Genomic DNA, 27,942 nt, shown 5'->3' on the forward strand with positions numbered 1-27,942 from the left:
ACATGCATCCACCACAGTAAAATGCAATCTATTTTATTGGCTAATTATATACAGGAGATTCTGATATTCACAGTAACATCAAACAAGTTACCTCCACAAAGAGAAAGGGTAAAAACAAAAATGACAGTCCACTGTAAACAAAACTAGAAACCCTGCTGGATTTGGTGGGACTGGGTCCAGACAATATGAAAAGGCACTCGAAGACAACCAACAAAAGCCAGCTGATGAACACACCCCAGATACTTTGTGTGCGTCTTCCAGGATCACAACCCAGAGGCACAGCGGGGCAGACTGAACATCGTGGTACAAAGACAGACGCAGGATATCGTATTTCAAGCATGCTACACCTGTCCTGACATACAAGTTCAATTTACTCAAGTCTCGTAATAGAGTCCTCACCTCCCTCCAAACACTACTTAATGCGAATTTAGTGTTATCAGGAGAACTTTAAATACAGCCAGTAGAAAGGCTGGGACTGCACCAAAAGCAGGCAGTTGAAGTCATCAGTAGGGAGGCCAGGTTTTGCCCGGACTCTGGCAAAGCAAACAGCAACCTGGGCTGAGAACATGGCAGCTAGTGGCACCTGGTGGGCCAGGGGGAGGCTGGTGCACAGGGAGGGGGGTGGCTTCTCTGGATTGTCAACACTGAATCAAAAGAAAGCACAGGCAAAGCTGGCTGGGAGACACGGACTGTCAACATCCCCTCCTCAGTTGTGCCTCTCTGTATCAGTGAGCTCAAAAGAAGAGAGGACACAGCCCTCCATCTTCTTTCCCTTAACCACCTTCCCCGCAGACCTTCCCTTGTGCACCTCTCCCCAAAGCCCAGCCTGGGCTCCCATTTCTAACATGGGTACTGCCCAATGCTCCGTCATTCTTACAGGTTCCAGAAGGCAGCTGGGGTGCTTGCTAGACACCTGGGAGACTCCCGCCTGGGTTCCGGCTCCCCGGGTGACCCCCACGAGGTCAGCCTCGCTTCCCCCTGCACCCTGGAGAAAGCCATGCGGCCTCTCCTGTGTAAGCGTGGGCAGATGAGCCTCTGAAGACAGAGGTACTCATCCTTGGGGTGGGGAGGATGGGGGACATGACACAATTTCAAGGGCACAGATGCTACGCATAGAATGAGGCAGAAAAGCTAATGAGAACTGAATTTATATTGTAAAAGCCACAGCTATTGCCTGATCTCCAAGTCATTCATCTCTGACCACTTGAATCAGAGAATTCAAGTCTGGTCACCTGAATACACTTAAAGGTGGCTAAAAGGTGACAGCAAGAAGATCAGGCCAAGCAGAGGTTCTATTTCAGAGGAAGACACAGCAAGAGGTATACGAAGTAACTAGTGACACCACACAAACCACTCATGACTATACCCTGTAATGAGACATCTCTGCAACAGCAACAACTCAACCTCATTCAAGAGAAACCGATCAGAGCCATGTTGGCAACATCAGCTCTGAACTCCTTCCTGGATCAAGCCCCTGCAGCATAAAGCTCCCAAAACATAAACCACCATCTCCAGCACTTAACTGCTTCAATGTTCTCTGATAAGCACTACAATTTCCTCACAGCTCTCACGCAGGGATCAGAAGGGTCAGTTTTCTGCTCTCACAGAGAGGCATGATTGCTTAGAGGGCACAGATGCTTTTTACCTTCATGATAAATGCAGAGAGGGCATCAGCATGTCCTTCTGCAGTTTGCTACTGACATAACTCCCTTCAAAGATCAGACTGGCACAGAGCTTTCCGCATCTCTCATCAGGGGGTGGCTAGAATTTTTCCATGAATATAACTTTGCCTCGTTCATCCAGGCGCAAGTTTGCTACAGAAAGAAGCTCTTTAGAAACCTGAGCCTGCTTTTAGCTCACGTCCTTTTATTCTCTATTTGCACTGTCCAAAGAAAACAGCGTATCCAAATAAATACCTGGCATCAACCTGGGCTGGTTGACTTTCATGGTGCAGTTCAAGATCCTGGCAGCAGCAGTAACAGATTTCCCGCTGCCTTTCAAAGAGGGTGGTAGGGCAAGGATGGGCTCTGTACTGGTGTAGTAGCATCAGCACAGTGAAGAACACACATACACAGGGATAGGCCTCACCCTGTAAGGCTTACAGGCTAAAGAAACGCAATTCCTCTTCACAGATCAGCCTTCCTTACACAGCTACGGCTAACAAAGCGACTAGCAGCATCTCTGGAGAAAAAACTGCTACTGCATGTGCCCAGGTACTTTCATCTCAAAGGGTTTCCCTGATCTCATGGCACATCCCAGACATCAGTCCCAGCCTGAAAGTGGCACCTGTTTTTCAGTGCCCTTCTGAAAATCCCACCGCCTTCCCTTTCAGCCAGTTACTGGCACAGATGGGGCGTCCTGAGTAGAATGAAGACTCCAGCTTTGCACCATACTCTGTACAACATTCCCTACAGCGCTAAACCAAAACTGCTCTCTAGAAAACCCAAAGCATGTTCTGGGCATCGTGCATGCAGTAAGGTGGTTTCGCCTGTGTCACAGCCTGTCTTGCCTGTGAAATGTGTAGCAGTCACATCACTGAACAGGAAGTTCTTTACTGTGCTACAACAGTTGTCCACCACTGGCACTGATAACTCTTGCACCTCCAAGCTAACATAGTCACAGCATGATTATTAAGACAAAGAGGAATCATTTGGGCCAGGAATACTTTTTAAATCAGCCCAAGCTGCTCCAAATTTCACCTGAGAAGAGACTGAAGACTGCTGTGGTCCTGTCTTTTCTTTCTTCTCTTCCCCAAGTCTCTCCTTTACAGGAACACAGTTGTTTTACTTCCTTCATCTCAGTCAAGGAATGCCCTCTTCAGGAAATTTAACCTTTAGTGTCATGAAATCATTATGTAGCTCGTGCGTCCTTTACAGAATTAGTTTTAGTAAACAGAAAGTCTAGCTCTAGATCCATCCAAGTGCAATTCAACATGAAATAAATGCGGGGTTCAATGCTTTATTTAAACTTTTTTTGCCCTGTAAATACATAATTCTTGCCCTGTGTCTACTCTGTATGTTTTCATGATTGGGAAGTGAAAGCAGCCAAACCCAAATGTTATCACTTGAAGCTGAGTAAAGCTGCAGGATACATCCTAAGATTAATAACACTCATCATACTCTGGTGGGCTTGGAGGACAGACTCATCTAGACGTCCCTGAAGCATGAGTCACATGCTTGTGTCAAAATACTACCTTGCCAGGGCACACCTGAGTGTGTCTGATGTGCAGCTCCAAGTCTTCCTCAGAGGCTGAGTCCTTCTGCAACAGAAAGTGTCATTGGCCCCAATCGCCACAATGCCAGGGAGCTCTCCTCCCCTGGCATTATGTATGTATTAAAGAAAAGTAAAATTAAAATAGCCATTTGCAAATGTGAGCTCCATTGGCAACTTTGATCTTCACCTACAGTTCATAAAACCCTCACAGATGAGCTTTTAAATTTAAAAATAAAATGCTTTGTTTTCTTTTTTAAGAAATAATTTCTACATTTCTGTCAACCAACTAATTTCAATCACAGCATAATCTAAGAATAAAGCAAATCCTAGCCAAGAATGGCTACCGCGGGACCCTCAAGAGTCAACCCTGCTGCCAGCCTGCAGCAAGAGGGAGCAGCATACCCCAGCTCCTCATGTCCCTGCACCCCAGCTAGGAACTTGTGGTGAACCACAGTTGATTTTCTCTGTATAGTTTCTCTTTCAGCTTAGGAATGATTCAGTCCTCGTAATGGCTGCACTTCAAGAGAACAGTGGGGTGGAGAGGCTTCTGGGCAGCATCCAGTGTTAATGGCAGTGCTCCGTGATATCCACAACAACTGCTTTTTTCCAGCTGAAGAAGAAATAGCCCATCCCTGCCCCTGCCGCCACAGCTATGCAGAGGTATCCGTTGTACGTCATGAAGATCAGCATGAGGAAGTAACTGACCACGACTTGAATGATGTGCAGTACAGTCTGCAGGAGGTGAGAGAAGCTCAGCATCTGCTGTCTGAGAACACAAAACCCACAGAACAGTCAGCATCCATGAGAGACAGGCGGGAAAATGCACATCCCCAAAGACAAAACTCTGCTCTTAGGCTGACAGGATGCCAAGGTGGACACAAAATGGCAGAGAAGATAACAAAGCGGGCTGGACCTATACTTCTGCATACATCTGTCACTTGTAACTGTGGTTTTCCCCACAGAGCTGACTAATAACAAAGCAAGCATGGTACTTGCTGGAAGGACAAAACTTTTAGCTGAGACACAGACTTCTACAAGCTTATTTTACTGCCACATTTAATAAGCAGAATGGCTTCTTTTTTGAGTACAGGCTTTGACTACCTGTTAACAGAAGGATCCTAAGTCTTTTCTGTCAGGGTCCCTTGCTGTAAGACCCAAATTCTGTTCCTGGGAACTCCCCAAATGTATTTGTTACTGCTCTGGAAAAAAAGCAAGCTTATCTGACTCCTTGCTGCTTTCCTCCTTTTCTCCCCCACCCTAAAGGGTGACCAAGTGACTCAAGCACAGCATCCTCCAGTGTCCCAATCTGGAGTCAATATACTTTGCAGAGAGTAATACTGGCTGCATAAAGTTTTTCCAGTCCCAGTTTTTGCCTTTGTCAGCTGCTGAAGAAAACTGTCTTAGAATGAAGTTAAATTCTTACCCAACAGTTTTGTGCGTCTCCATCAAGATAGTGCCATTGGGACCTGGCACTGGCATGGAGTTGTAGCGAATGCTGACTTGGGATTTACGGAGCAGACACTCTCGAGCAATCTTAAGGCCTTCATAAAACATGGCCAGGAAGAAGACGGCCACAAAAGCACCAGCCATTTCTGACAAAAGAGGAAACATTATTCTAGCTGTGCAACAAAAGACATTTGCTTCAAAACATGTCAGAAGAGAGCTGGTGTGATTCAACAGCCGTGTCACACTGCACAGGGTATGGCAGGGCACTGCGTGCACGCACATACAGATGGTAAATGTGAATTTAATCCATACACTAATTGGAATTTTGGCCATGAAGTGAAACCAGCAATCACTTTTGCTGGTCAGACCAGTCAAATTCTTGAACTATGCAAACATCTTTCTTTTTCTTTTTCTTTCACCCCACAGATGCCATTTAAAACAGACTCAAAGCAGTGTGCCAGCATATTTTTGGCATAAATAGCAAGGTAATTCCTGAAACACTCATTAACTGCAAACTTTTTGTTTGGACTGGACGAGACAGTTTTACTAACCTCCAGGAGTGTTGATTGTAAGGCCAGAAAACAGCAATGGCACATTCTCATAGGTGAACTGGAAAGTCATTGCCTGCCCAAAACAAAGAACATCAAGATGAGCCTGAACAGCTCATCCTGAGACGGAGCTCACAACAAGATTTAGCAAAGGGTTTTGTATTATGACAAGAACTTAGATCATTTCGGCTGGTTGCCATATAGACACATAGAAACTCCTCAGTAAATCTAGTATAACACACACGAGTGAGACGTGGCTAAAGATGCTCCAAGTTCCAGTTCTAGCGGGGGCAGCTCTTTTAGGCAGTGGCCCTGGGCAGAAGGCACTGTCCTTCACAGTACCTGCAACAGAAAAGTGCCTTCTCCTTGCTCTTGGAGCTCCTTTTCTCCTCAGCATCAGCAGCAGTCAAGGATTGGGGATGTCTCTGTGGAACTCATGGACTGGGGTACAGGGCACTTGATTCTTCCCACCTGGGCCTCGTATGAGCTCACATGAATAAAGTGTTGTATAGCTGAATCCTCTGGTCCCATCCTGCACCGTGCCAGCAGGCTCATCTCCCTACAGAGCTTAACATCTTCTGGGAAATAGAGGCCTAAATACACGTACAACAAGGAGTATTATATATAAAGCAGGACCACAGCTTCCCCTGCATGGAAATAAGGGGTCCTGAACCTGCAGAGTGAATGCTGTGAGAAGGGGGCACATCAATGATCCCCCAGCCAGCTGGAGTTCATATAAATCTTCCCATGCAGGTAAATACATTGCAGTTTAGCATGTCCTGACCACAGCTGCATACAATGCTTTCACATGTAAAGTACTTAATAAGCTAGAAGAACTTCTCTTCGAACTCCCCTCATTGCTTAATTAAGTTTATTTGCTGAAGATCAGAATTATGATTAATTTCAGCATCCATAAGAATCACCAGAGAGACATTCATTATCCCCAGAACAGAATTTACTATGAAACACCTTTTAGAGAGTACTTTAATTTCTTTAATGAATGTAACATTTTCATATTTAAAACAAAAACCACACAAAACAAAGAGCGTTGCAGTCTAGTTCCATAAACCACAGCTGAAACACAGCCTGTTCCTTGGTGCAAGCGAGGAATGGGAATATGCATACATTAAAACACGTTCATTCTATAATCTAAGATGCTGTACCTATTTACTTCCTTCCTGACAGTTTTATGTGCAATGTCAATTCAAAATCTCGTGCAATTAATCACAGTTTTCAGTTGCAGGGTAAGGCAGGGTCCTGTAACTATTCATTGAAGATAAGAGCACTTGACACCAGTAAAGAAACAGCATGTATATGGAAAGTAACAGATCAGAGAAAGACAATATTTAGCTGTTAGATTATATGAAGAGCTTCACAAGGACATCAGTGACCATGTTGGAGTGCAAGTTCCATCAGCACTGCTGGGCTTTGTACTGGCCATGCTCACAAAGGGAAGGCTGTTCTAGTCCTGTCTTCTCCTGCTGTGATACTGTTTGCAATATAAGTAGAAGCAGCAATTCCCGATTCCTTCTTCGGGGCACATAGCTGGCCAGCAAACTGTAACTGAAGGCTTGCAGAATATGAGTATATTCTCATTTGAAATGGAGATGCACGCTCTCTCCCCTCCTTTCAAAGTTTAACCATGAAGAGTCATGTTTTAATAATCTGAAGCTCTATCCAGAAGTATTCAGAAGAGAGAGAAAAAGCTGGAAAAGTCCCTAGAACTGGCTACACACAAACACAGACCCTACAGTCATCTCCACGGAAACTCCAGCCAGGATCCCTGCAAAGCTTCAGTGATGCCAGCATGCACATGTCTGAACTTGTTTAATTCAAAGTTAGCTAGAGCAGCGGGATTTAGGACCAACACAGTCTTAATGCCAATGTGGCAAAAAGCCCTGGTAGCACTTCACTCCCCAAACTGAGTGCGTACTTAAAGTTCAGGAGCAAAAGGGCACAGAGGTTGGTCGCCTGCAGGTCAGCACAATCCACCACACTAGTGTGCAGTCCTTTTGGTGCTGGTTAACGCTTTTTCTAACACTAACAGCCTGGAGAACTCCATTCATCTCCATTTCTTGCAGGAAAATGCTTACTTTGCATTTCTGCCTTTAGCTGGCTAGAGAGCAGACACCAGGCTGGCTACTAGAAAGAGCATTTTGCCAGAAAAGAGCACTTTGCCAAAGGACCTCCAGCTCTCAAATACATTTCCTGATGCAGATCACCTCGTGCCACTCCTTCATTCCAGAAGAGCCACAATAGGGTCTGTGTTTTACCTGGATTGATTCATGCTTTCCAAAGCTAAGTTTAATTTCCAATTCTCAAGAGCACAGTCTTTAAGATGACAAGTTATACTGAACCACAGACAAGGAAAAGCTCTCTGGTTAATTATGACTTTTCCACTTACCATCATCATCATGTCAGATCCATGACCATGTCCTGGGACTGCCGCTGAGTGGTGATGCTCAGGAGGATGCGTGGCTGGCATCATGGAGCTGTTCATGTGGTGGTTGTGAGACATCTTTACAACAGAGATATTCAAAAAGGCACGTAGAAAAGTGGGACCCTAGAAAACAAAAAAGAAATATAACAAGAAGCTCTTTTCTAAACAGAATATGGTTTCTATTATAGGATACTGCTACTGCAAGAGAAAATACTCCAAGCCACTGAGAACTACTGCCTCTGGATAAACTTCTGGAGCATCCTCATTGTCCTGCACTCTGACTTCAGAGAACACACAACAAAGCAAGCAGGGCAATTTCAGGAGGTGTGTCCCTCTGAGCTTTGCATCATGGTATTGCTGCACCACCCTAAATATTCTTGCCAGAAAGGCAGCCTAATCTGATTGAAGTAGCACATGGGGACAAGTGCTCAGCATAAAGGAACACTTCTTATCTGTAAGAGGAAAAAAACCCAAGTCTCTTCTCAATTGCAGTCATGCAAGAGGCAAAGATATCTCAAGCCCCATTTTAAATTGCATATACTAAAGGATCAGAGTACAATATTTCTCTTAATTGACAGTTATGCATTTTATTGGGAACATGTTTAACGAAGAAATTACGTTAGGTGGTACAAGACCTATTACCAGGCACAGGGCTGCAATAGCCACAGGCAATCCAACTTCATTTCCATGAACTTTACATTGTCACATCTCCCCTCTAATCACATTACACACAATGAGAGAAACACTCAGAAGGCTGCCAGTCCAAATCCCTAATCTGGTTACTGCAAATCAGGTATGTCTGGACACACTCCGTTAAAAATAAAAATACACCTCGTGGTTAGACGTGGACATGGCTTCTGCACTCTGCACCCCAGCCCACCTTGCGATGGAACCTGGGACAAGTTCTGGTGTGAAATGAGAAGCCACTGGATGGAAACAGCAACAGGAGAGAAAACCTGGGAATACCAGTCAGTCCTGAAATTACAGCATCTGTCAGCATGACAGAGCCAGGCAAAGACAACCCTAGTACAGTCCAAGTGAGATACCACTAAAGCCAAGTAAGTACCGACGCTGCTGTACTAGACCCTGTCTGGAATACTGTGCACCTTCCTGGTCTAGTTCAGCACTCAGGTAAAACCAAGTGAACTAAAAAGCAAAGTACAGACACTTTATCAAATTAAAGTTTAAAAAAAAAATTAGAGGAGACCTACTTCCTTTCAGATAGATCATCAGGAGTGCTTACAACTGGGAAAAAAAAGAGCCTTTTAAGCTAAAAGACAACATAGCGCTTGAACAGATAGGTATGAATATATTTAGATTGGAAAGGGGAAATAAAACTTTAGAAGAACTTTCTAACCTGAAAGCAGCACTAGCAAACAAAACCCCAAATGGCAACCAGCTGATGGTGGAGCTGGTTCAGTTTGTGAGAGTGACCTCATGGCACAGCCGTGCAGGAATCACCAGCGGCCCGGAACACAACCACCACTGCGGCCTCACAGAGCATCAGTGAGAGGCATGATCTCAAAAGGCTTTGGAGCTAAATTAAAAAAAGCAATAGGAGAAGTTAAAGGTTTGGGGAAGATAAGGAAACTAAGTCAGCAGTGCTGGGGAGGAACTCCAGAGAAAGAATTAATACACCCTGCAAACACTGAAATTAAATAATGCACGTAAGCACCTGTATGCACCCAGGTCAGCTGGTTTAAGCTACACCGGCAATGCACAGCTTGGGTATTTTCTGCATCTCCGCACAGGTGAAGTTTGTAGCCAATCTCTTATTGCGTTAAGACAACTTCACAATAACTCCCCTGGAAAGTTAACCTGTAATATAATCTAATGGCACTGGCTAAAAGCAGAATGTATTCCTTGTCCATATTTCTGCTAATATTTTTAGCTCACACTGTCCCCGATTTGTGCTTAAATATTTAAAGTCCAGAAAAACAGCTCAGAAAAATGTTCTGGGGAGGAAAAAAAGAGAGACACTAATGCAAGAAGCAGCTCACCTGGCACAGAAAAGCATTACCAAAAGATACCTGCAGAACAAATGGTGTGATGCTCATATAGCATAGCTTTGAAGATTATAATGTTCCAGAGATGAAATGGTCAAGCGCTAGAACTGAAGTCCCAAAATACAAACACTTGGGAAAAGAATCTTCTGCCAAGACACACAAACTTCAAATCATCTTTTGCAGCAGGGAAGGAAGAAGAACAGCCAGAGTGCTTTACACCATGGGATCAAAGATAAGCATGCTGCAAGAGGAAAGAAGGAACCTAAGAACTTCTCCCTCTCCTTCAGCTGAAATCTTGTCTCCTCCCTCTTCTTCTTTCAGCTGAGTGATTCATTGCTTTTGCTTTGGATACAACATTCTTGCTAGTGACGACTGTCTAATTGGATTATTTATTCACTTTAGGATTTCATGCTCCCACCAAACTCTGCAGGTTCCAATGCGCTCCACAAAAGCCCTGACTGTTTACCAGATTAAAAACTCCCTTCGTGGTTGTGTACAACTTCTCACTAATTTACCACCACTGATCTTCAGAAAGGGAGAAACGGGATGTGTTCTCTAGATACTTACAGCGTATTAACAAACAACAAGGTCAAGTATTCACACTGGCTGCATAGGCAGGGTCTTGGTACAGGTTACAAAAAGCATGCTTGGGGTAGATCGTATAGTTCCTTCCCACCTGGCTATACTAGTGCTCCAACACCAAATCCAGCCCCCTACTGCAGTTACCCAACACTGAAAGACATTTTATGAGATCCTGAAAAGGATGGACTATCAGGTAGCGTAAGAGGAAATAACCTAGCTGAGCCACTACAGTTGTCTTTTGTGTTACTAAAGGTAACCAACATGTGGATCAATATTTCTTTAAAGATAAATCACTTCCAGTGGAACACCCCAGTACAGTCCCTCTCTGAGTTACAGCTTACCTGTGCCTTGGAGTAAAAAAACAGTATCTAGGGTGGCAGCAGCCACACGTTAATGGCTGTGTAATATTTCAAGCTGCAAATCTCTGCTTTGCTTGCACAGGCTCTTAAGAGACAAGCCAACTGACATGGAGCTGTGTGTATCACAAAAAGAAGGGCGCTGTTTTTAACAAGTCTGACTCAATACCTGGAGGAAAAAAAACCACGCACATAAGTTTCCATTATGGAAAATTCTTTAAATAGGTTTAGTCCTGAACAAACCCAGCACTTCAGCAGCAGGTATTTTTGTCTGAATGGGTGACTTGATCTCTTGACTGCTGCCTGCTCCACGTGTTTGCAAAGAGAGAAATAGAGGCATTGGAGTGGATTCCTGAGCATGCCCTGGAGAGGGGATCTGGAACAGACTGTGGTTGCAGTAGCATCAGCTATTTCGAAGCATTTGCACACCTGAAGGGCACAGATCTCATGCTGCACCTGCTTCCATGCTGCAGTGTTACCAGGATTTTTTTTGTACTCTGCAGTAACCTACCACATAAGAAAACAAAGAGGGTGGGACAGGAATGAGGAATGAGGAAATTCTCTCCAGGGCTTCTTTCCTTCCCTCTCAGTGCTGTCACACCTGATCAGAGGAGCCACAGCCTCCATTACATGACCCTTCAAATTCTTCAGGAAAACAGCAAAACTCAGAGCTACACACAGGACTTCTCGTACTTTAAGCCATCATCTTGGAGCAGGACCGACCTCAGCACATAGGTAGGCTCTGTTCAGATAGAGGTTTTTACCCCTCTGCCACAATGCTACCCTGGCAGCAGCTCAGCAAACCAAGCTGGTTCAGGGAGATGTGCAGCCAGGAGCACGATCTGACAACGACAGACTCTTAGCCCAAGTTCAGCATTAGGACTTAAATGTTCACCATCCACCAACATCTAACCAGTGCTGTCTCATCTCACACGTACAAGGAAGCCACGTTCACAACTCCAGGGCACAGAGAAGGGGAGGAAAGGCAAATATCTTATGCCAGTGCACAACAGAAACAACGGGCAAACGAGCTGGACCTGGTGAGACGCCAAACACAAAGCAGCCTTCTCAGGCAGGTCTCAGCCATAAGATGGCTGCCATTACACATAACCTCCACCACAGTTTCCCAATCTATTGCTTCTGCCTTGTTAATCCAGAATCCTGCCACTCCACAGTAAATCACAGAGTTTCTCCTGTGGCAAGCAGCCTCCCAGACACCCAAGGGAGATACACCTTTTAATGCAGAAGAAACACAGGACAGGCACAAACAGGACAGACGATGGGAAGGATCTGCAAAGCTCCCAGAAAGTACTTTACAAATCAGCTTGGTCTGAAACACAGTGTGCAAACAGAGCTTCCTTACAGTCACATTCAAAGGAATGAAGCCCCTTTCCAAATCAGAAGTCTAACAGGATTAACAACAGAGCCCTAAATCAATGCCCAGCAAAGCAGCAAACTCTTCCCTTCAAAACAGTGCCTCATCTTTCCTGCGCCAGTTCTGAAAAAGCAAGAAACAGAACTAATTCCACTGGCTCTGCCCAAAAGGACTGAAGCCTTAAAAGACACCTCTTCAGTCTGCTTTACACTAGTTACTTGTTCAACAGAGATGGCGCTTGCTGCAGTGGCTCAGCGTGCAGCAGCAGCAGGCACGCCAGGCACACCGACAGGGCTGGCTCCCGCACAGAAGCCTCCAGACTTATGTCTCAACTCAGCTGGAGTGATTCTTACCTAGGGTCTCTCCACCAACGCTTTTGGTAGCCAGAACAGGGTCAGAAGGTCCCTTTCTCCTCCTGAAGGAGTGAAAAAGACCTGGTAAGATTTACTGACAATTAAAATGAAAACTCCTGAGAGAAATCCAAGGGAAAAGGATTAAAAATAGCAAGTTGGAAAGGCAAAGATCCCTTGCTTGCATATCACGTATGTCTCAGTCCTGCATGATGCAAAGGAATGCTACATATAAAACACGTAAGTAATGGAAAAGGCAACCAGAAGTTATCGGTGCTCTACTTACAGCAGTTTAGCTGGCAGACTATTTGAGTTCCACTGGCTCTCAGCTTGTGGTCTCAAGCCCAATCCTTTTTTTTTTTTAAAGTGCTGTAAATGGAGGTGGGAGGGGAGGCAGGGAGTCTGCAGACACTACAGCACTGTTCACTGGCTCTAACCGTGCTCTCCACTGAATGGTCTGAGCTAGTCATTATGAGACTTAAGCACTGCTTCTAGTTTCCTGGCAAACCTGACAACTTTAACTGCTTCCTTTCCAAATGGGTGGACTTGCCATGACTGCTCCAGGATCCCAGGCTTAGCTCCAGAGCTGCCTAAAAGCACAGCTGAGGGACAGGCCAATTCTACCTGTTCATACTGTCTGAGTATCCAGCAACAGCAGCCAGCGCCCTCTTGGGTCAAGCTACATAGACACACTTAAAAGATGGGAAACAAACAGATCATTCTTCAGTAATGTAATATAGTGTGTTTTGCAGACACACACTGCTGTTTTCCTATGCCAAAATTCCCCTGGGAGCTCTCCCCAGCAGCTTCAGCAGCCCCAGGCTGGAACTCAAGACACACAGGAGGAACTGCGCGGTGCCCAGCACACCTCTTAATCGCACACCTGTTCTTCCCTTGCACAACTCCTGAAGAACGAGCTCTTAGTGATATATTAAGAATTTAAGGGATGTTTGCAAGGTCACAGCAGAACTGTGTAGCTTGGCATGGTACTGCATCACCACCTCAGAGTCCCAACCAAAAGCTTTTACCAGAAGTTTAAGGCTTCCTAAAAGCTCAACATACTAGAGGGGGGGTTCAGAAAAAGAGCAGAAAGAAAGGGGAATAACTTGGGAGAGGAGCTCTGATATATTTTGAGGGTTAGGTTGTCAGACCTAACAGGTTGTCAAGTTAGTCTGTACTGCCTGGGTTTTGTCCATGACCAGAGAAGCTTGCAAACCAGTTCAAGGCACATCAGTGGAGTCAAGCAGAAAAACACACAGTGAGAAAGGGCACATTTTCCCTCCCCACCTGTAAGCTGAAGGGATGCAGCTGAGCTACTTAAACAGATGGATTTCAGAAGCTTTTGAAGGAAGACAGGTACTCTGGAGGATATCCAGCTTGAGATGCCAGAGGGTGGAGTGCAGGGAGTGAAGAACAACGGGCAAAAAAAGAGCTGAGCAGGACTACAGAAAACATCTTGTGTTCAGCTTCGAAAGGGGACAATGTCTGGGCAGACTGTGACATGCAGAGATGAAAGCGGTCAGCAGGGACATTAGAAGGGAGATGCAGCCAAGCTGGCAGCATGTAGAGACCAGCTCTTTGGCAGCTATCGTACACAATACAAGCAGAAGAATGGACTTTTAAAAATAACCTGTTAGTTTTTCATGAGGGAAGAAAGCCACACAGGAGAACTGATCCTTGTCATCACCTCCCCCAAGGATCCCGGGCTGGAACCATTACAGCACAGTCATGGATGCTGAAGGTGACAGCAGAGAACACGGCACATCAAAAATGCTCCGTTGTTCACGAGCCATGCCCACAACTGATGGTATCTGCCCAGGCTGAGATAGGCCCTTTCTCAGCATGATCCTGACAAACCCCAGAGGCTGGATGTGGGGAGAGCATGGAGCTAAACCTCATGCCACCCACACAGGGAGGTTTGCAGGTGAAGGATTAAGCCAGAGTTCAGTTCAGGTTCTCTGCAGCACAGCCAGACCACAAGGCTAGGGTCAGTAATCATGCTCTGAGAGTACATGCCCCTTCCTCGGTGCCCAGTGTAACTCACAGGGGTCTGTGGGTCTTTGCAAAGATCACAAGAGAGCCCTGCCAAGCGGAGTCATTTTGCTGTTTCCTCACACTTATCTGAGCTGCAAATCTCTATTCTTCAGGGCTCCTGGCTGCCACTGTTTGCTTATTTTATTCTTACTGAATCCTTGTGTTTCTTTCCCACGTTTCTTTCCACTTGTACCAATACACATTTGTCCCTCTCATTACAGGGCTGCTCTGTCCCCGGGAGACAGGCTGCACCCCCCAAACGTAACCATTGCAGAGCACTCATGGACAGAAGGGGGAGAAAAAGCGGTCCAATTTCAGACTATGGATTCCAGGTAAGATGCTGGCTTACACAGGCTTCCTGGAGCTGCACAACGTTATCTGGCAGCTTGGCACAGTTATATACATTAATCAACTTTTAATTAAAATTAAGATTAAAATAAGTTGATTAAGTTTCAGCATCAGTTCAACCCTTAAGGTCCTGTCCTTTGCTTTGATTCAAAGCAGCGCTCAGCTATACAACTACGACAAGGCTGGTCACATTCACTTAGCACAACCCCCATTACTAGAGGATGGGCCAGAGCTCTTCCTCTCAGCATGGCTACAATCACGTCCCTTTGATGGAGTTTATTTTTACAGCAAACTTATCTGGTCACCTTCTGTTAGAGACCCTAATGATCATTCCTAATCTTCCAGCTTCTGCAGACTCCTCAGGAAATCTTTAAATCTTTGAACAAGAGCAAAAGAACAACTAAGGACAGACTGTTCTTTACAGGACAATGCACCGAACTTCATGAAGCGGAGCATCATGCCAGCCCATGTCATTGTTAATGGGCCCCACAAAGTGAAAGGCAGCAGAAAACAATCCTGCAGAGCAGAAAACCTAGAACGGCAAGACTGGTAACATCGGAGGAAAGGCTGAGAAATGCTGGCAAAAAACGTGTACGGATGGAGAAAATAATGGTGAGTTAGGTAGGCTGAGCAACAGACAGACTCCCCTCTGGACAAGCTTTTTGCTCAGCCATACTGCAGCTACAGGAGATGAAAAAGCTATAAATGAAGGATACCCTGAGAAGCATAAGAGGTCTGTGACAATGTTTTCATGGCTGTAACCCCATTTCTGCTAGAGAAGTCTGACACTTACAGCCCAGGTTCAAACACCTCTGCTTGTGCTGGCCACCTCTCAATCCCTGCCTCCGCAAAGCAGGTAAGATTACTTTCACAATGGCCACACTGACATTTAGCAAGAGGTGACAGAAGCAATGCCATCACTCCTTGGTTTGTCTCTTTTTCTCACAAATTCTAGGTCAGCAGTACAGGGGGGACTACATCAGCTCAGGAATCAGTAGGAGCTCTCCTCACCTACAACAGAATCCTGGACACATGCCCACAAAGTGAACATTAAGTCTTCTTTTGAAAGAAGAACTCCAATCTTAGAGACCTATCCATGCCTCCAACTGTTGGGCCAAATCTTGGGGTCACCACCTACACTTGCGCTCCAGGCTGCCCCACTCTTGGCAGGACAGGAGACAATAACATCACCACTTCAGCACAGCAGCAACAAGCTGCTTCTTACCGTCCCCTATACAGTGCTAAAAATGAAAACGTTTTTGAAGGTGTGCAATGGGCCTTTGGGCTCAGGATACAGCAGTGGGTACATCCAACTAGTTCATTTTCATGCCGTTGCAAATACGACACAGTCCTTGCCCTGACAAATGCAAAACGGTAGGAAGGGCACGATACCAGGAATGACACTGGAATGGGATCTGGCAGCTCCCATGAACACCATAGGCTACAGGCTTGCAAAATGCAGCCCAGCACTTGTCTGTTTTGCAGACATTGCTGAGAGCACATCTCTCACAGAAGCGTAGCTCAAGGGAGTTATTTTTGGGTGATAGACAGATGTTGAAAGCTGTCACAGGGCTGAGGACAGTTTGTGCATGACTCTTATCCACACGACGGACAGCCAGGCAGGACACAGCAAACAAGCTCTGGAGAAACAGATGTCAGAAATTATGTGAACTGAAATATTCTACCACACCATCAATAACTTGCTACCATCCTGATAAAACAGGAGTACTTTCAACCCAAGTGAGCCCAAATTAACCTAAGACCCCAGTGGGACACTTTCAAAGGATCTGAGCATATTCCACCCTTGGCTGTCTTTGACAACCCCAGCTGGAGGGACTATTATAAGCTGAGCAAATCAGAAGTGCAGGTCATGGAACAAAGCACAGCTCACTTGGCCCAGAGCCGTCCACCTGCTGACCAGAAGCAGGAGGCCAGGAACAGGCATGTCAACCACAAGTTGTTTTTTTTACTGCTAACAAACACCAATAAACATTATAGTCAGTATCTGGAAAGGTGAGATGCTATATCAGCAGACAGTGAACTCGAATGGTGACAAAGGTGATACCAATTAAGAGGCAATTAGGATCTCTTCAGTAGTTCAAACTTTGCCTCTTCATCTCTGAGTGTCACAAAACTTTTTCACATTACTGCTCCAGCTCCAACAAAAAAGCACCCACCTCCAGCCAGCTCTTCTCGCTGGGCACAGAAACCAAGGACAAAGCCAGAGAAGATCAGTTCTCAGCAGGCCTTGCTCTCAGGAGGAGCGACTTGCCATGTTCAAGCCCATCACAAGCACAATTTTTTCTGTTCTGTACATGTGCAGTATTTCCCCCCCTCCCTGTTTTCGCTTCTTCCACCACTAGCCTTTCAGATCCTACATTTGCTCTGCACTGTTTATTGTCCTCCTTTCTGTCAGGCCGGAGGAGGCAGTCGTCCTCCTTTTCTGACACCCAAGAGGACAGAAGTTTCTGGAGAGCAGCAGGTGTGAGGCAACTTAGAACATGCAAGACCTAAGGAATGAATGCCAGTCCCACAGCTCCCAAAGCAGAGAAATACAAAAGCCGACTCAAGCACTCATCTGGAGAGAAAAGCATGGCATTAGAGATGCCAGAACTGACAGACGATGCTACCTTAAAATTTCTTTATAAAACATCCAGGCCAAAGGGCTCCACCAAAAGCATGTCAGACACTAAAAATCCTTATAGCCAACGCCAGCATGAATTCAGAGCTAGTACTAACAAGTTTCCATCAAAGGCAATTCCCAGGAGGCATCTCCAGAAGCACCTCTTCAGCATTCCCTATGTATGTCAAAGACTTCTGAAGCAATTATCCCAGGACTGCAGTCTGGCAGCCCACTTTATCATAGCTTCATCTCTCTTCCCTAGATCATCAAGGGTATGGAACAGTGACACAGGAATACATACCTGTGCCACAAAACTCCCAGAATTCAGCATCCAGGGAGGATTAACCTGAAGGCCTCCCCTTCCACTCAGGGACCATGCTGTGTTTAGGCAGAGATAAGGAAGAATGGTTTAAATCCCAGTGGCTCAACAGGCCAGAATAGCTGAGCACAGCCTGCTTACCGTGCACGACGTTTGGTCCAAAATCACATGAGGACCCTCTCGCTAAAAAATGCTTACCACTCACTTGTCAGCTGAAAAGCTGCCTAACTCTCCTTCTTACAGTGGAGAGAAACGGGACAGCAGTGGGGAAGAAGAGACAGAAAAGAAGTGCAATGTGACCCGTATTTTCCAAGATTACATAACTTCTTGAATAAATAGGTACTTCCTTATCCTCCGTGGCGGTTTCTGCAAAGACGCTACACAACTGAGCACTGGAATGGTGACAGGGAGATGTGATCCATATGGCCAGAGAGCAGGAAACAGCCTGATGCCTTACTGAATGCTGAGGAACAAGTGGGACAGAGTCCTGAGCCTTGCAACACTCTTCAAAAAAATTTTAATCTAAAAAAAATTAGCATTTGGAACTGTGTCTTAGACAACTGCTGCTTCCTTAGAAAACCCAGGCCTAGTGAAGAATTTATCTTCCTATTTTATGTGCCCTAATCAAGAACAGCTTCTAGCATGCATTCTTCTACCTAAAACAGACTTTTTTTAAATGAAGGGAAAACTTAAATCTAAAAATGAAAAAAAAAAAAAAAACCAGACAAACCCTTTTTGTGCACAAGATTGGCCATCATGCTCACTAATTCATCACACAGATTCCTCCAGGTTCACGCCACCCGCACCATTGGTATGTATGAAAAGGAGCCCACCTGTCTCGCACAAGAAGGGTGTGTCTGTCCAGAGCGTAAGGGGTTATATCATTGTTTGTGACCATTCAGTGGCCACATGCAGAAGCAATCAATCTATAAGAAACGCTAGATATGTCAGGATGTGAGACAGGGTACACCTTGCAGGTTAACACCTGATAAACCATTGCTACATGGTTTGCTGAAGTGGGAAGGACACACACCAGGCTAAACAGTATAAACAGCTCTGACCAGATTTCTTTAAAATGATGCCTTCTAGCCTCAAACCCTGTGTAAGACTAAAATCATCTCAGGAGACATAAAATGAAACCAGGAGTCAGCGAGTGCGTTCTCAAGTAAGCAAGCAAAAGTTTCCTCAGCTGCAAACATGCGATGTGACTCAATGTGCCCTAAAACTGCATTGCCTGGCCTTTAATACAGGTGCAAGATTACAGATGCTATCTAGCAACATAAATACCTTTGTCTCATGTAGATACAACTAATGCTGAGGTTAATAAAATGGATGGCATCAGTTTATTACAGGCCTCGTAAAACACAGCTTGAAGTCCATCAATACAGGTGATCCTGAAGACTCATAGAAGATTCCCAGATCGTTACCCTGCTTGCCCTTGTTCCACATGTCACCGCAGGAGGACCTGTGGTTAAGATCTGCAGTCACAGAACCGCTGAGGTTTAGGAGAACTCCTGAGATCATCTAGTCCAACCTCCCTGCTCAAGCAGGCTCAGCTGGAGCAGGCTGCCCAGTCAGCACCCTATTACACCTTCAGCATGACAGCTGCACATGTAGTTTGATGACATGTACACATCAAGGACTTATCAGTTCTTGCAGAGATGGTGAGGAGCTGCTCTGTGCCCCAGACAGCAAGGCCATCCTTTATGGACCCAAATACAGATCCTGTAATTGAACTAAAAAGCTCCTGATCTTGAACATCCCACAAACCCTTTGGTGAGAAATCTTCCCTCCAGTGAACCCAGGCAATGCCTGAGGCACTGCAGCACAGTGGTAACAGAGATAGTTTTAAGTTAATGGGTCAGCTGATAACAACCTAGCCACTTACACAAACCTGCACATGTGGAAAATAAGCTTATTTTTCCCCTCTGGCTGTTTTTCAACACCATAACCAGACTTAGCCCAGAAAAAGCAACATTTGTACAAGTTCTGAACTGGCTTTCAGGTATGTTTTGAGAATCTGGACAAGAAGAAAAACACCCTTCAAAACTACCTGTTAATTATGTTTTAGGAATCCATTCCACGCATATGATATGAGACATGTTGGTTTAAGCAATTCATTTGCGTTTTTCCCTGTCCACTACTGCCACACACGACAGAGAAACACCTTCACTGTGCATTAGCTTCCACCACATGTGAAAGCTTCCTTCAGTAAAAACCCCAGGAGTACATTTCACTCCTTTCTTTTCATATTTAAGTAGCTGTTTGTCTACAATTACTCCTTAGATGCATGTCCATGTGCAGATGCAGCATTTTAGGGTGGCTACTCAACCATACACCTTCCCTAGAGCTGTCACGTTCCAGCCTGTGCCAGGTGTTGCCGCAATAGCCACGCGTTGTTGATGTCAGCTCTTACAGGAGTATGCTGGGACTTCCAACTCCTACGCTGGTGTGTCAGGGTCACCTTTTAAACCTAGGCTTTTCACTAAAGACCTAACAGTTCGCAAGACTGACTTTTAGAAAAATACTTACATTCTGCCTCCTTGCAGAAGGGAAACAAATGCATGTTCATTTCACTCTGCATCACCATCTATGATTCTTCCTCAAAACAAAAGCTGGTTCTACCACAGCCAAGAATCAAATTCTTTTGTGTTTCAATTTTTTCAAAACACCTGTTGTTTTGAGAAGCCTGAAGCTGTTTCTGAGCAAAATGCAAAGTAGAACATAGGTCATCGTCAGCAAAATCCATTCCACTGTGTTTTTAATTAAGCCCAGGAAGTCGATCTCAGTTTCAGCAGATGGGTAAGACCAAAACGTACATCACCAGAGGCACTTTCCTACTCTTGCTCTGTGATCTCGGGTAACAGCAAGAGGATGGTACATGTGACATATAAATAGCTTCCAGGTAGTAATGCAAATACTTGTAAGAGTTTGGAGAACAAATCCATAGCCCTAGTCCATAGAACAGAGCACTGCTACATTTTTCACTTTTGGAAACGCAGAAATAAAATCCCACCTTCACTCTTTGTCAACTCAGCAAGGTAGAAGATCTCCTGTGATATCAAGAGGGAAAGGGCAATCAAATGAAGCCATTCGCTGTGAAGGAGCTTGATTTTGGAAGTGCCTTGGCCTCATGACAGTCTTGTGACAGGACTACCCCTAGGGCATGGAAAGCTAGAACAAATAGCGACCAACGAATTTTTTATTTTAGTTACGAGTGACAATAAACCACTCTGAGAAAAAGCTTCAAACATGGCCTTTTTCATCTAGTGTTCAAACCCTCAGAGTGCCACAGAGCTGTTAAACCAAAGCAGAAATGATTCAGAGCTAAAAAAAGCTGAGTACTTACTATTCCAGAGACAGGTTTTCCATGTACTGCCTCCAGGAGAGCAGTCTTCTCCAAACAGGCAACAAGTCTGAGATGGATCAAAGTTTCTAAACTTTCAGATAATGCTGACAAGCAGAATGCATATCATTATCTATACCAAAGGCTAATCATTAACTACTGCTCTGATTTATCTATGATCACTTTTACTCCGCTTTAAGCCTATTTATTGCCTGACCTGCAGCCTCTTTCAAACCAGACTCATTCCCTGTTAGTGGGAAATATCCGTACTCAGCTTCTCCCAGCTGTGCAAAACAGGGGTGAGGGCAGAAGCAGCAGGGATTTCTGCTACATTCTGCTCAGGGCAAAACCATTCCTCGCAAAATATTGACAATCCCTATTGTTACAGCCAAAGATTTCATATGAACCAAGATACGTATTTACTGCTTGGACTATGCTGCCCACCAAAGGCATAAGCCAATCACGTTAGGACCAGACCAAGGACTGGGATGCTCACATAAAGCTCCATGTAACAGCGAAAGTAACTCCTGAGTCTTCGTCACAAGATCTTTGCAAAAATGCAGAGATTTTAGAACTCCCTGGCCAAATTAAACATCTTGCAGAGATGACTTTCAAACACATTACACAAAGTACATTTCAAAACATTAATTTCAGTCAGAGAAATTAGCATTTTGCTTGCTTTTGGATATTGTAACAAAGCAGGCTCAGTTTCCTTTAGTATCTACCCCATAACGAAGAAATTAGACATTTTTCAAGCTACAGGCCAGTTTTTAGGATCTTGGGGGAGTGGTAAAAAATGGCAAGGCAGATATATCATAAACTGTGCAGAAATTCTTTAACAATGTGTACAAGACAAATAGTGACAGGGTAGCTGCCTCTCTGATCGGAAAGCTGGTGTCAGCAATTGCTATGGAAGAAAAAAGTGACAAAGGAGAAGTAGTGCAGGAAGTATAGCTGCACTGTGCTCTGCAACACAAGTACCCATATTGCAGGGGCAGTGCTTTCAAGCAAGATCAAAAGCAAGAGTGCACAAAAAGTGATCAACTGACAAGCAGTGCACATGATCCTACTATGGTGAGGTACTGGAGGGTTTTACGTGAGGAATTCAGCAAAATAAGAAACGTCATGCTACTGTGAAAATGTTTTTTTAAACTGGTGTGTCTTACCAAAGAAGCAAAACAGTCAGAATAAAGCATATTAGGCTTTACTATCCATATAGCAGGACATCTTACAGCCAAGGGCACTACCCTGTGTTTATGCCTTGTATGAAGGGAGCAGCACAAAAATGGCTTTACAAGTACAGCCAAACCTGTAGCAGGATCATGAGGGCAGCTATAAAACTTCCAACCATCTTTCTTTTGAATTGTTTAGGCTTCAGTTCGACAGTACCTGTAACATTGGCCTCCAGCATCTTTCAGTCTCACCTGACACCACCTTAAACACTAAGGTTCAATACATCTTTGTGAGATAATGTCTTACCCGAAGTCAGTGAAGGGCACCAAGGCCAACGGTAACTTGTATAAAACTCTTCTGGCGAAGAACCCAGAAATCATGACTCAATCCCTTGTCAAATCAATTCAACCTGGAGCTCAGACAAAACAAGGGAACCATAAAAGAGGCACCCTAGAAAACCAGACCAACACTGTGGGTCGCATTTCACTTCCACAGTATTCCAAGGCTGGGTGTGTTCCTCACGAGCTTGAGCTTCTACTTCCCTTATCACTTTGATATACAAGAACTGACTTACCATGTCGGAAATGCACATGGTTATCTCGCTGCTCTCCCACGGAGCACTACACTGACAGCAGCCACTGTGGTCACTTCCTGAGGACTGGAGAAAAATGAACTGGGATCGCCTGCCTGCTGGGAGCGTTGGCTTTTGAGTCTGTTCCACGCTTGTTAGTGTTTTTATTTCCCAAGTAAAGGATGCAAGCTTGAAAATACAGTCAAGCTGTGACAATATGTCATAAAGTCTCTTTAGTACAACACCTTTCAGAGCAGGAAAAGGTAACTCAGGCAGTAACTGATTAATTGCATCCCTGGTGCAGCCTCTGTCCAGACACAACACGGAGGAACCCAGCCAGGAGCTTCAGGAAGCTGCCTGGAGCTGCCGAGCTGCACAGCGCACTGAGGCCAGGTGCTCAGCCCGCACCAGGATGGCACGGAGCTGCCCCCGCTTCCCCATACAGAGCACATTCACATTTGAAAGGAATCGGACAAGGAGCAGGTTGGGTCACAGGGACAAGATCTCCATCAGGAGGCTGAAGCCATATACCTTTCAAACAGCGGCTTGTCCAAGCTCGCACAGGAGCAGGCTAGCTGGTTGGCTAACAAGCATTAGCTTGTAAGCTCAGAAGTACACTGCGTCTTGGAGGTGGCCTGAAAGTGCTTCTTAATCCTACAAATCCAAGTCCAATTAAATTATCTCTAACATGAGAAAAAGCCTGAAACTGTATTTCCCACACACACTTCTTCCCCCAAGAAGAGATGTATTAACTGTTTAAAAAAGAAAAAAAGCCAAGACTTTCAGGATTTCTCTTATCCAGGTTAGCCAAAAGATCAGCTAAATATGTCACAAAGCTCATAGTCCAAGCTCATGTACTTCACCAGAGGAATGAGATTTGAATCCTTGATAACTGATGAGCATGTGTGGGAAAAGGAAGGCTTTGTAAGTGAAGCAGCATTCACAAAGTCTCAGGAGAGAGCTTGATGCGCTTGCTGTTGGTTTCACAGCAGAACAGCTGTTCTTTTCCTAGTTTTCTCCCAGCTTCTCAGGTTTGATATCAGGATGTGCTGAGCATCCAGTGAGAACAGAAGGTGTCCAATCACTTACAACATTTTGGCCTGTGATCTAGAGCTATCATGGTCTGCTACATTAATTTAGAGAAACGTTAGAGTGAACCGATTATATGCACGTACAACTTTTTAAACAGATTATAAATGACATTCACATCTGTGGTACGATGACTGCAGGATTTTCTAACACTATATATGTGCAGAGTGAAAGAGCAAAAAGAAAATTTTAAAATACTTTCCACACAAGCAATTGTTCTAGCTAGCAATTACAGGTGCTCAAGTGCCACTGGAAACCAAGAAGACCCTTGCAGATATGAACTAGTGAAACAGAAGGAAGAAACAACATGTAAATGCTGCATCGGGAAGATGACATCGAAGACTCTAGAAACAGAGAAAGAGGACAAAAAGGAGGTATTTCATCACAGTCTCCTACTCCAGATTGGCTTCTAAACCAGAAAAGTCTATTTCCAACAAATGACAGGTTTTGAAAAAGTTAATTTGTAGTGCAGCAAAATAGGAGTTTAATTTGTTTACAATAACTAGTCCCATTATTCTCTGCATTAGCATATTCCAGCTTTCAGCTGAAAAGAAAAGGTTAATGAAAAAATCATTGGTCTCAAGTCCCCTGGCACTTGATTGGGAACATTTCCAGAAAATTAGATTGAAACAAAAGGCAATGGAGTAAATTAACTAAGATTGGATTTACCAGACAAAAGCAACGTAAACTAGATTGAGTCTTTTTCATTCTTCCCTAAGAAAAAATTGCCAAGACTCCCCGTGATTTCCTGGCAGCCTTCTGGAGACGCTCACGCTGGCAGTCTGTTTCAGCTCAACTTCACAAAATTCTGATGCAAATTACTGCTAACTTTCAGGGTGACCTTCAGTCAACGGTGGAGAAGGCAGGTCTGCAGAGGCATGAAATGCTCCCGTTGGGTAGAGGGGTCTTTATAGCAAACACAGAAACCAAAATGGAAAGGAAAGGAAAAAACACTGCACTTCAAAGAACAAAAAGTTCTGTCTCCTCTCTGACCTAATGTCTGATTGGAAATCTAGACAGCTGAAAGGAAGCCCCTTGGGACCCTGGCTCAAAACTCACCGTGTGAATACAGTAGATCTTCTCATCCATCTTTACTAGAAGACTGTTACAGGTTACTATACTCAACACCTTCTCTTCTCAAGGATTAAGCTTTTGTTCGGGGATAGAGTGTCTCACTAATCCAAAACTTGAAGTTACACCATAAAGGGTAAGTGAGAAACGAATCCTCACAAACCTCTTCTAAAAGGAAAAAAAAGAAAACACAAACCTTCCTGCCCTCGCACCACTGCAAGTCAGAGGAAGCGCCAGGGCATATACCTTTAAAAGAAAAAAGCAAACATGCAAAAGTGCCTTGGAAAGTTTATTTAATTCTTCCTCTCTACTGGGAGAAATTATTCTAATTCTCAGCCTAGTTAAAAAGCTGCTCTAGATTAGAAATCTGATAAAAAATTAAAATAATTCTCTGTAACTTCCAACAAGCAGAAAAAATCTCAGTAGAACACAGCCATACAAAATTTCTCAGTTCTCAGGATGAAGTTGTGTGGGACCCTGCAACTCCTGCTAGTTTTATTATTTTCAATCCTTTCTTTTATTTTTCTTTTCTTTTCTTTTGGGGGGGGGGGGGAGGAGTAGAAGAAGGAAACACTTGCATCCTGTAAAAATTTTTGTGTTTGTAGCAAAAAGCATCACTTCAATTTTGTATTGTGCATCAGGGCAGTCACAGTCATCTTCACCAACATGTCCAGGGCTACGAAGCCAACGTGCCTTTAAATAGCAATATTTACACGTTATTTCCAGTGCCCCCTTTTTAAGGAAGGGAAAAAAAAAAATGCATAATCCAAAGCTTGATGAAAGCCTCAGGAAATATTACATCATAAGTTATATTAATTGGGACCATTAAACTGAAAGCTAATTTACCCTATAAGATCACGTATAGTTTCTCATTAAAAATACTGCAAAAAGTTTATTTGCTTCAGGCTTAAGCAGAGGCAAGTTAAGATCAAACAGATTTAAAGTAAATTTAATAAATACTTGTGAAGAGAGTTTAATCTACCTTTGCACAAAATGCCATACTATTAAGCGTTCTGAAGCTTGGCATTTGAGCACCAACAGGATAAACTGATCTACGACTGTGAAGTCATGTGGAGCCACGAGTCCACCGCAAACTCCCACATAGAACAGGGCTACAAACAAAGCTTAAATAAAAAAAAAACCGAGAAGCAGCTAAGACAGGGCTTCGATGTGATGCTTGCCATAGTACTGCAGTACCTACTCCTACCAGCCACCTACACACTTCAGTGACACTAAGGATGAATCCCAGTATGGAAAGCATGTCAGGTTCTCAGCTAAGAGGTTGTACGCAGGACAGGAATCCTTGATTGCACCAGAACTGTTGTGTTTCTCCTTCCAACAGTCCAAGTTAAACTTTGTACCAAAACAAAGAATAAGTTTGGTACAGACATAACATTACCTGTAGCTAAAAAAAAACCCACCCTAAATTCAAGTGGAACACTAGGACTTAGCCACATAGGTCTTCACTGTTCAAAAAATACACCTTGAGTCCTAACTTGATAGAGCTATAGAAAGAGGCAAAGCAACAAACTATCTCTTAATCTAAGGAACACAGGAACCACGCCTCCTATTTGAAGGTTGTGTCCACCTTCCATATCAACATAGGAACTATCGGCTCCCATTAGGAATTTACAACAAATTATTGTAAAACCATCATGTGTGTGCATTTTTGTGTTGTTTTTTTTTTTAACAGAAATGAGGCTTTTGACCCTTTGGAAGCTTCATTCTAAAATAATCACACAACCTGCAATGAAAAAGCTACTTAATACTTCCCCATGCCTTTTTCCTTTAGAAGTTAAATCAGTGACATCCCAACCATGCTGTATTCTCATTGCAATAAACCCCCCAAATTACTGCAAACGCAGCGCTCCAACAGCCCTGGCAAGTTGTGCCTAGACTCAGACATCCTAAGAATAACTATTATTACAAATTTCCAACAAGAGCCAGAAAACATCCAAAGCCAGGAAATTATTCAGCCCATGTTGCCATTTAGCTCTCCCCCGCATTCAGTTTTGCTGCATTTCAACATCATCTGTTGCTGAAGTGCTGAACTTGAAGACAAGGAGGTGGATCTCCCAAAGCACCTAGAGATACCAGCTTTTGAAGAGGGGAAAAAAACACTAACCACCAACCAAAGAGGCACACTTCTCAAGCTACAAGGCAAAGGTGGAAAATCGCTTAAGGAGGGCCAGCTCAGGTGTTTTTAAAACCAAGGAGCTATTCTGACGCTCAGAGGAAGGTGTATTACACAGCAGTTGTCACCCCTCGGCAACTTAGAAGTATGAGAACCAAAGCACTGCAGCGGTCGTGAGCGGTGTGTGCCCAAGCCCCGCGTGCCCAGAGCCTACCGCAGATCCGCAGGGCCGCTCCCGAGCCGCACCAGCAGAGCAACGACGGCGTCCTTTGGCAGAGCCAAACCGTCCCCCGGAGCCAGGCCGGTCCCCGGGGCTCGGGCAGAGCCAAACAGTCCCCTGGAGCCAGGCCGGTCACCGGAGCCCCGGGGCTCGGGCAGAACCAAACCGTCCCCCGGAACCAGGCCGGACCCCGGGGCCCGGGGCGGACCGGTGGGATGCGCTCACAGCAAGGAGCCGCTCCGGGGCCCGGCTGTCACCTTGGGAGCAAAGGCCGGCAGCTCCGCTGGGAGCCTCTCCCCGCGCCCCGGGACCCGCTCGGGAGGCACTTCCCGCTCGGCCGCCGGGCTCCCCCCGCACCTCAGCGGCGCCGGCCGGCGCTGCCGGGGCCGCCGCTGCCCGAGGTGGCGGGCCGGCCCGGGGCTACCCCTCCGGCGCCCCCGACGGCCCCCGCCCCTCCCGGCCCAACCCCGCCGAGGCCCCGCGTCCCGCCAAGGGCGCCCGGGGGCGGTGGCCGCGCGCGCCCCCTCAGGCGGCGGCAGTGGGATGGGGGGAGGGGGTGCGGGGGGCGGTGGGGTACGAGGCCACCCCGGCCACAGCACGTCACTCACCGTGCGACCGCCACAAGCCCACGAGTCCACGGCTCCTCTGTCCCGCCAGCCCCGCCCCCTCCGACGTGCCCGCTAGGCCCCGCCCCTCCG

At 45.2% G+C, this 27,942-nt stretch overlaps 1 protein-coding gene across 10 annotated transcripts; it reads right to left on the reverse strand.

Annotated features, from left to right (window-relative positions):
* Positions 1-17: 17 nt before the first annotated feature.
* On the reverse strand, positions 18-27,935 carry SLC31A1 (solute carrier family 31 member 1). 10 transcript variants are annotated; one of them, XM_075112426.1, is made up of 6 exons: positions 27,853-27,900; positions 12,320-12,381; positions 7,612-7,770; positions 5,211-5,283; positions 4,637-4,805; positions 18-3,979 (listed from the first exon to the last, which is right to left on the reverse strand). In XM_075112426.1, the coding sequence occupies exons 3-6, from the start codon at positions 7,723-7,725 to the stop codon at positions 3,778-3,780; spliced, it is 558 nt and encodes a 185-aa protein (XP_074968527.1). In that variant the 5' UTR covers positions 7,726-7,770; positions 12,320-12,381; positions 27,853-27,900; the 3' UTR covers positions 18-3,777. The 10 variants fall into 10 exon arrangements, with proteins under 10 accessions (XP_074968527.1, XP_074968526.1, XP_074968533.1 ...); XM_075112425.1 differs by lacking the exon at positions 27,853-27,900 and adding an exon at positions 27,239-27,356; XM_075112432.1 differs by lacking the exons at positions 12,320-12,381; positions 27,853-27,900 and adding exons at positions 25,087-25,136; positions 27,239-27,349.
* Positions 27,936-27,942: the final 7 nt, after the last annotated feature.

This window comes from Phalacrocorax aristotelis, chromosome 17 (genome assembly GCF_949628215.1).
Source record: "Phalacrocorax aristotelis chromosome 17, bGulAri2.1, whole genome shotgun sequence".
NCBI classification, from domain to species: domain Eukaryota; kingdom Metazoa; phylum Chordata; class Aves; order Suliformes; family Phalacrocoracidae; genus Phalacrocorax; species Phalacrocorax aristotelis.

Excerpts from the sequence above, each read along its gene's own strand:
- SLC31A1 (XM_075112429.1), bottom strand. The coding sequence starts at position 7,725 with ATGTCTCACAACCACCACATGAACAGCTCCATGATGCCAGCCACGCAT. Across the intron at positions 5,284-7,611 it reads GATCTGACATGATGATGATG|GCAATGACTTTCCAGTTCAC; the intron begins GTAAGTGGAAAA and ends TGTTTTGGGCAG. Across the intron at positions 3,980-4,636 it reads GAGACGCACAAAACTGTTGG|ACAGCAGATGCTGAGCTTCT; the intron begins GTAAGAATTTAA and ends TTGTGTTCTCAG.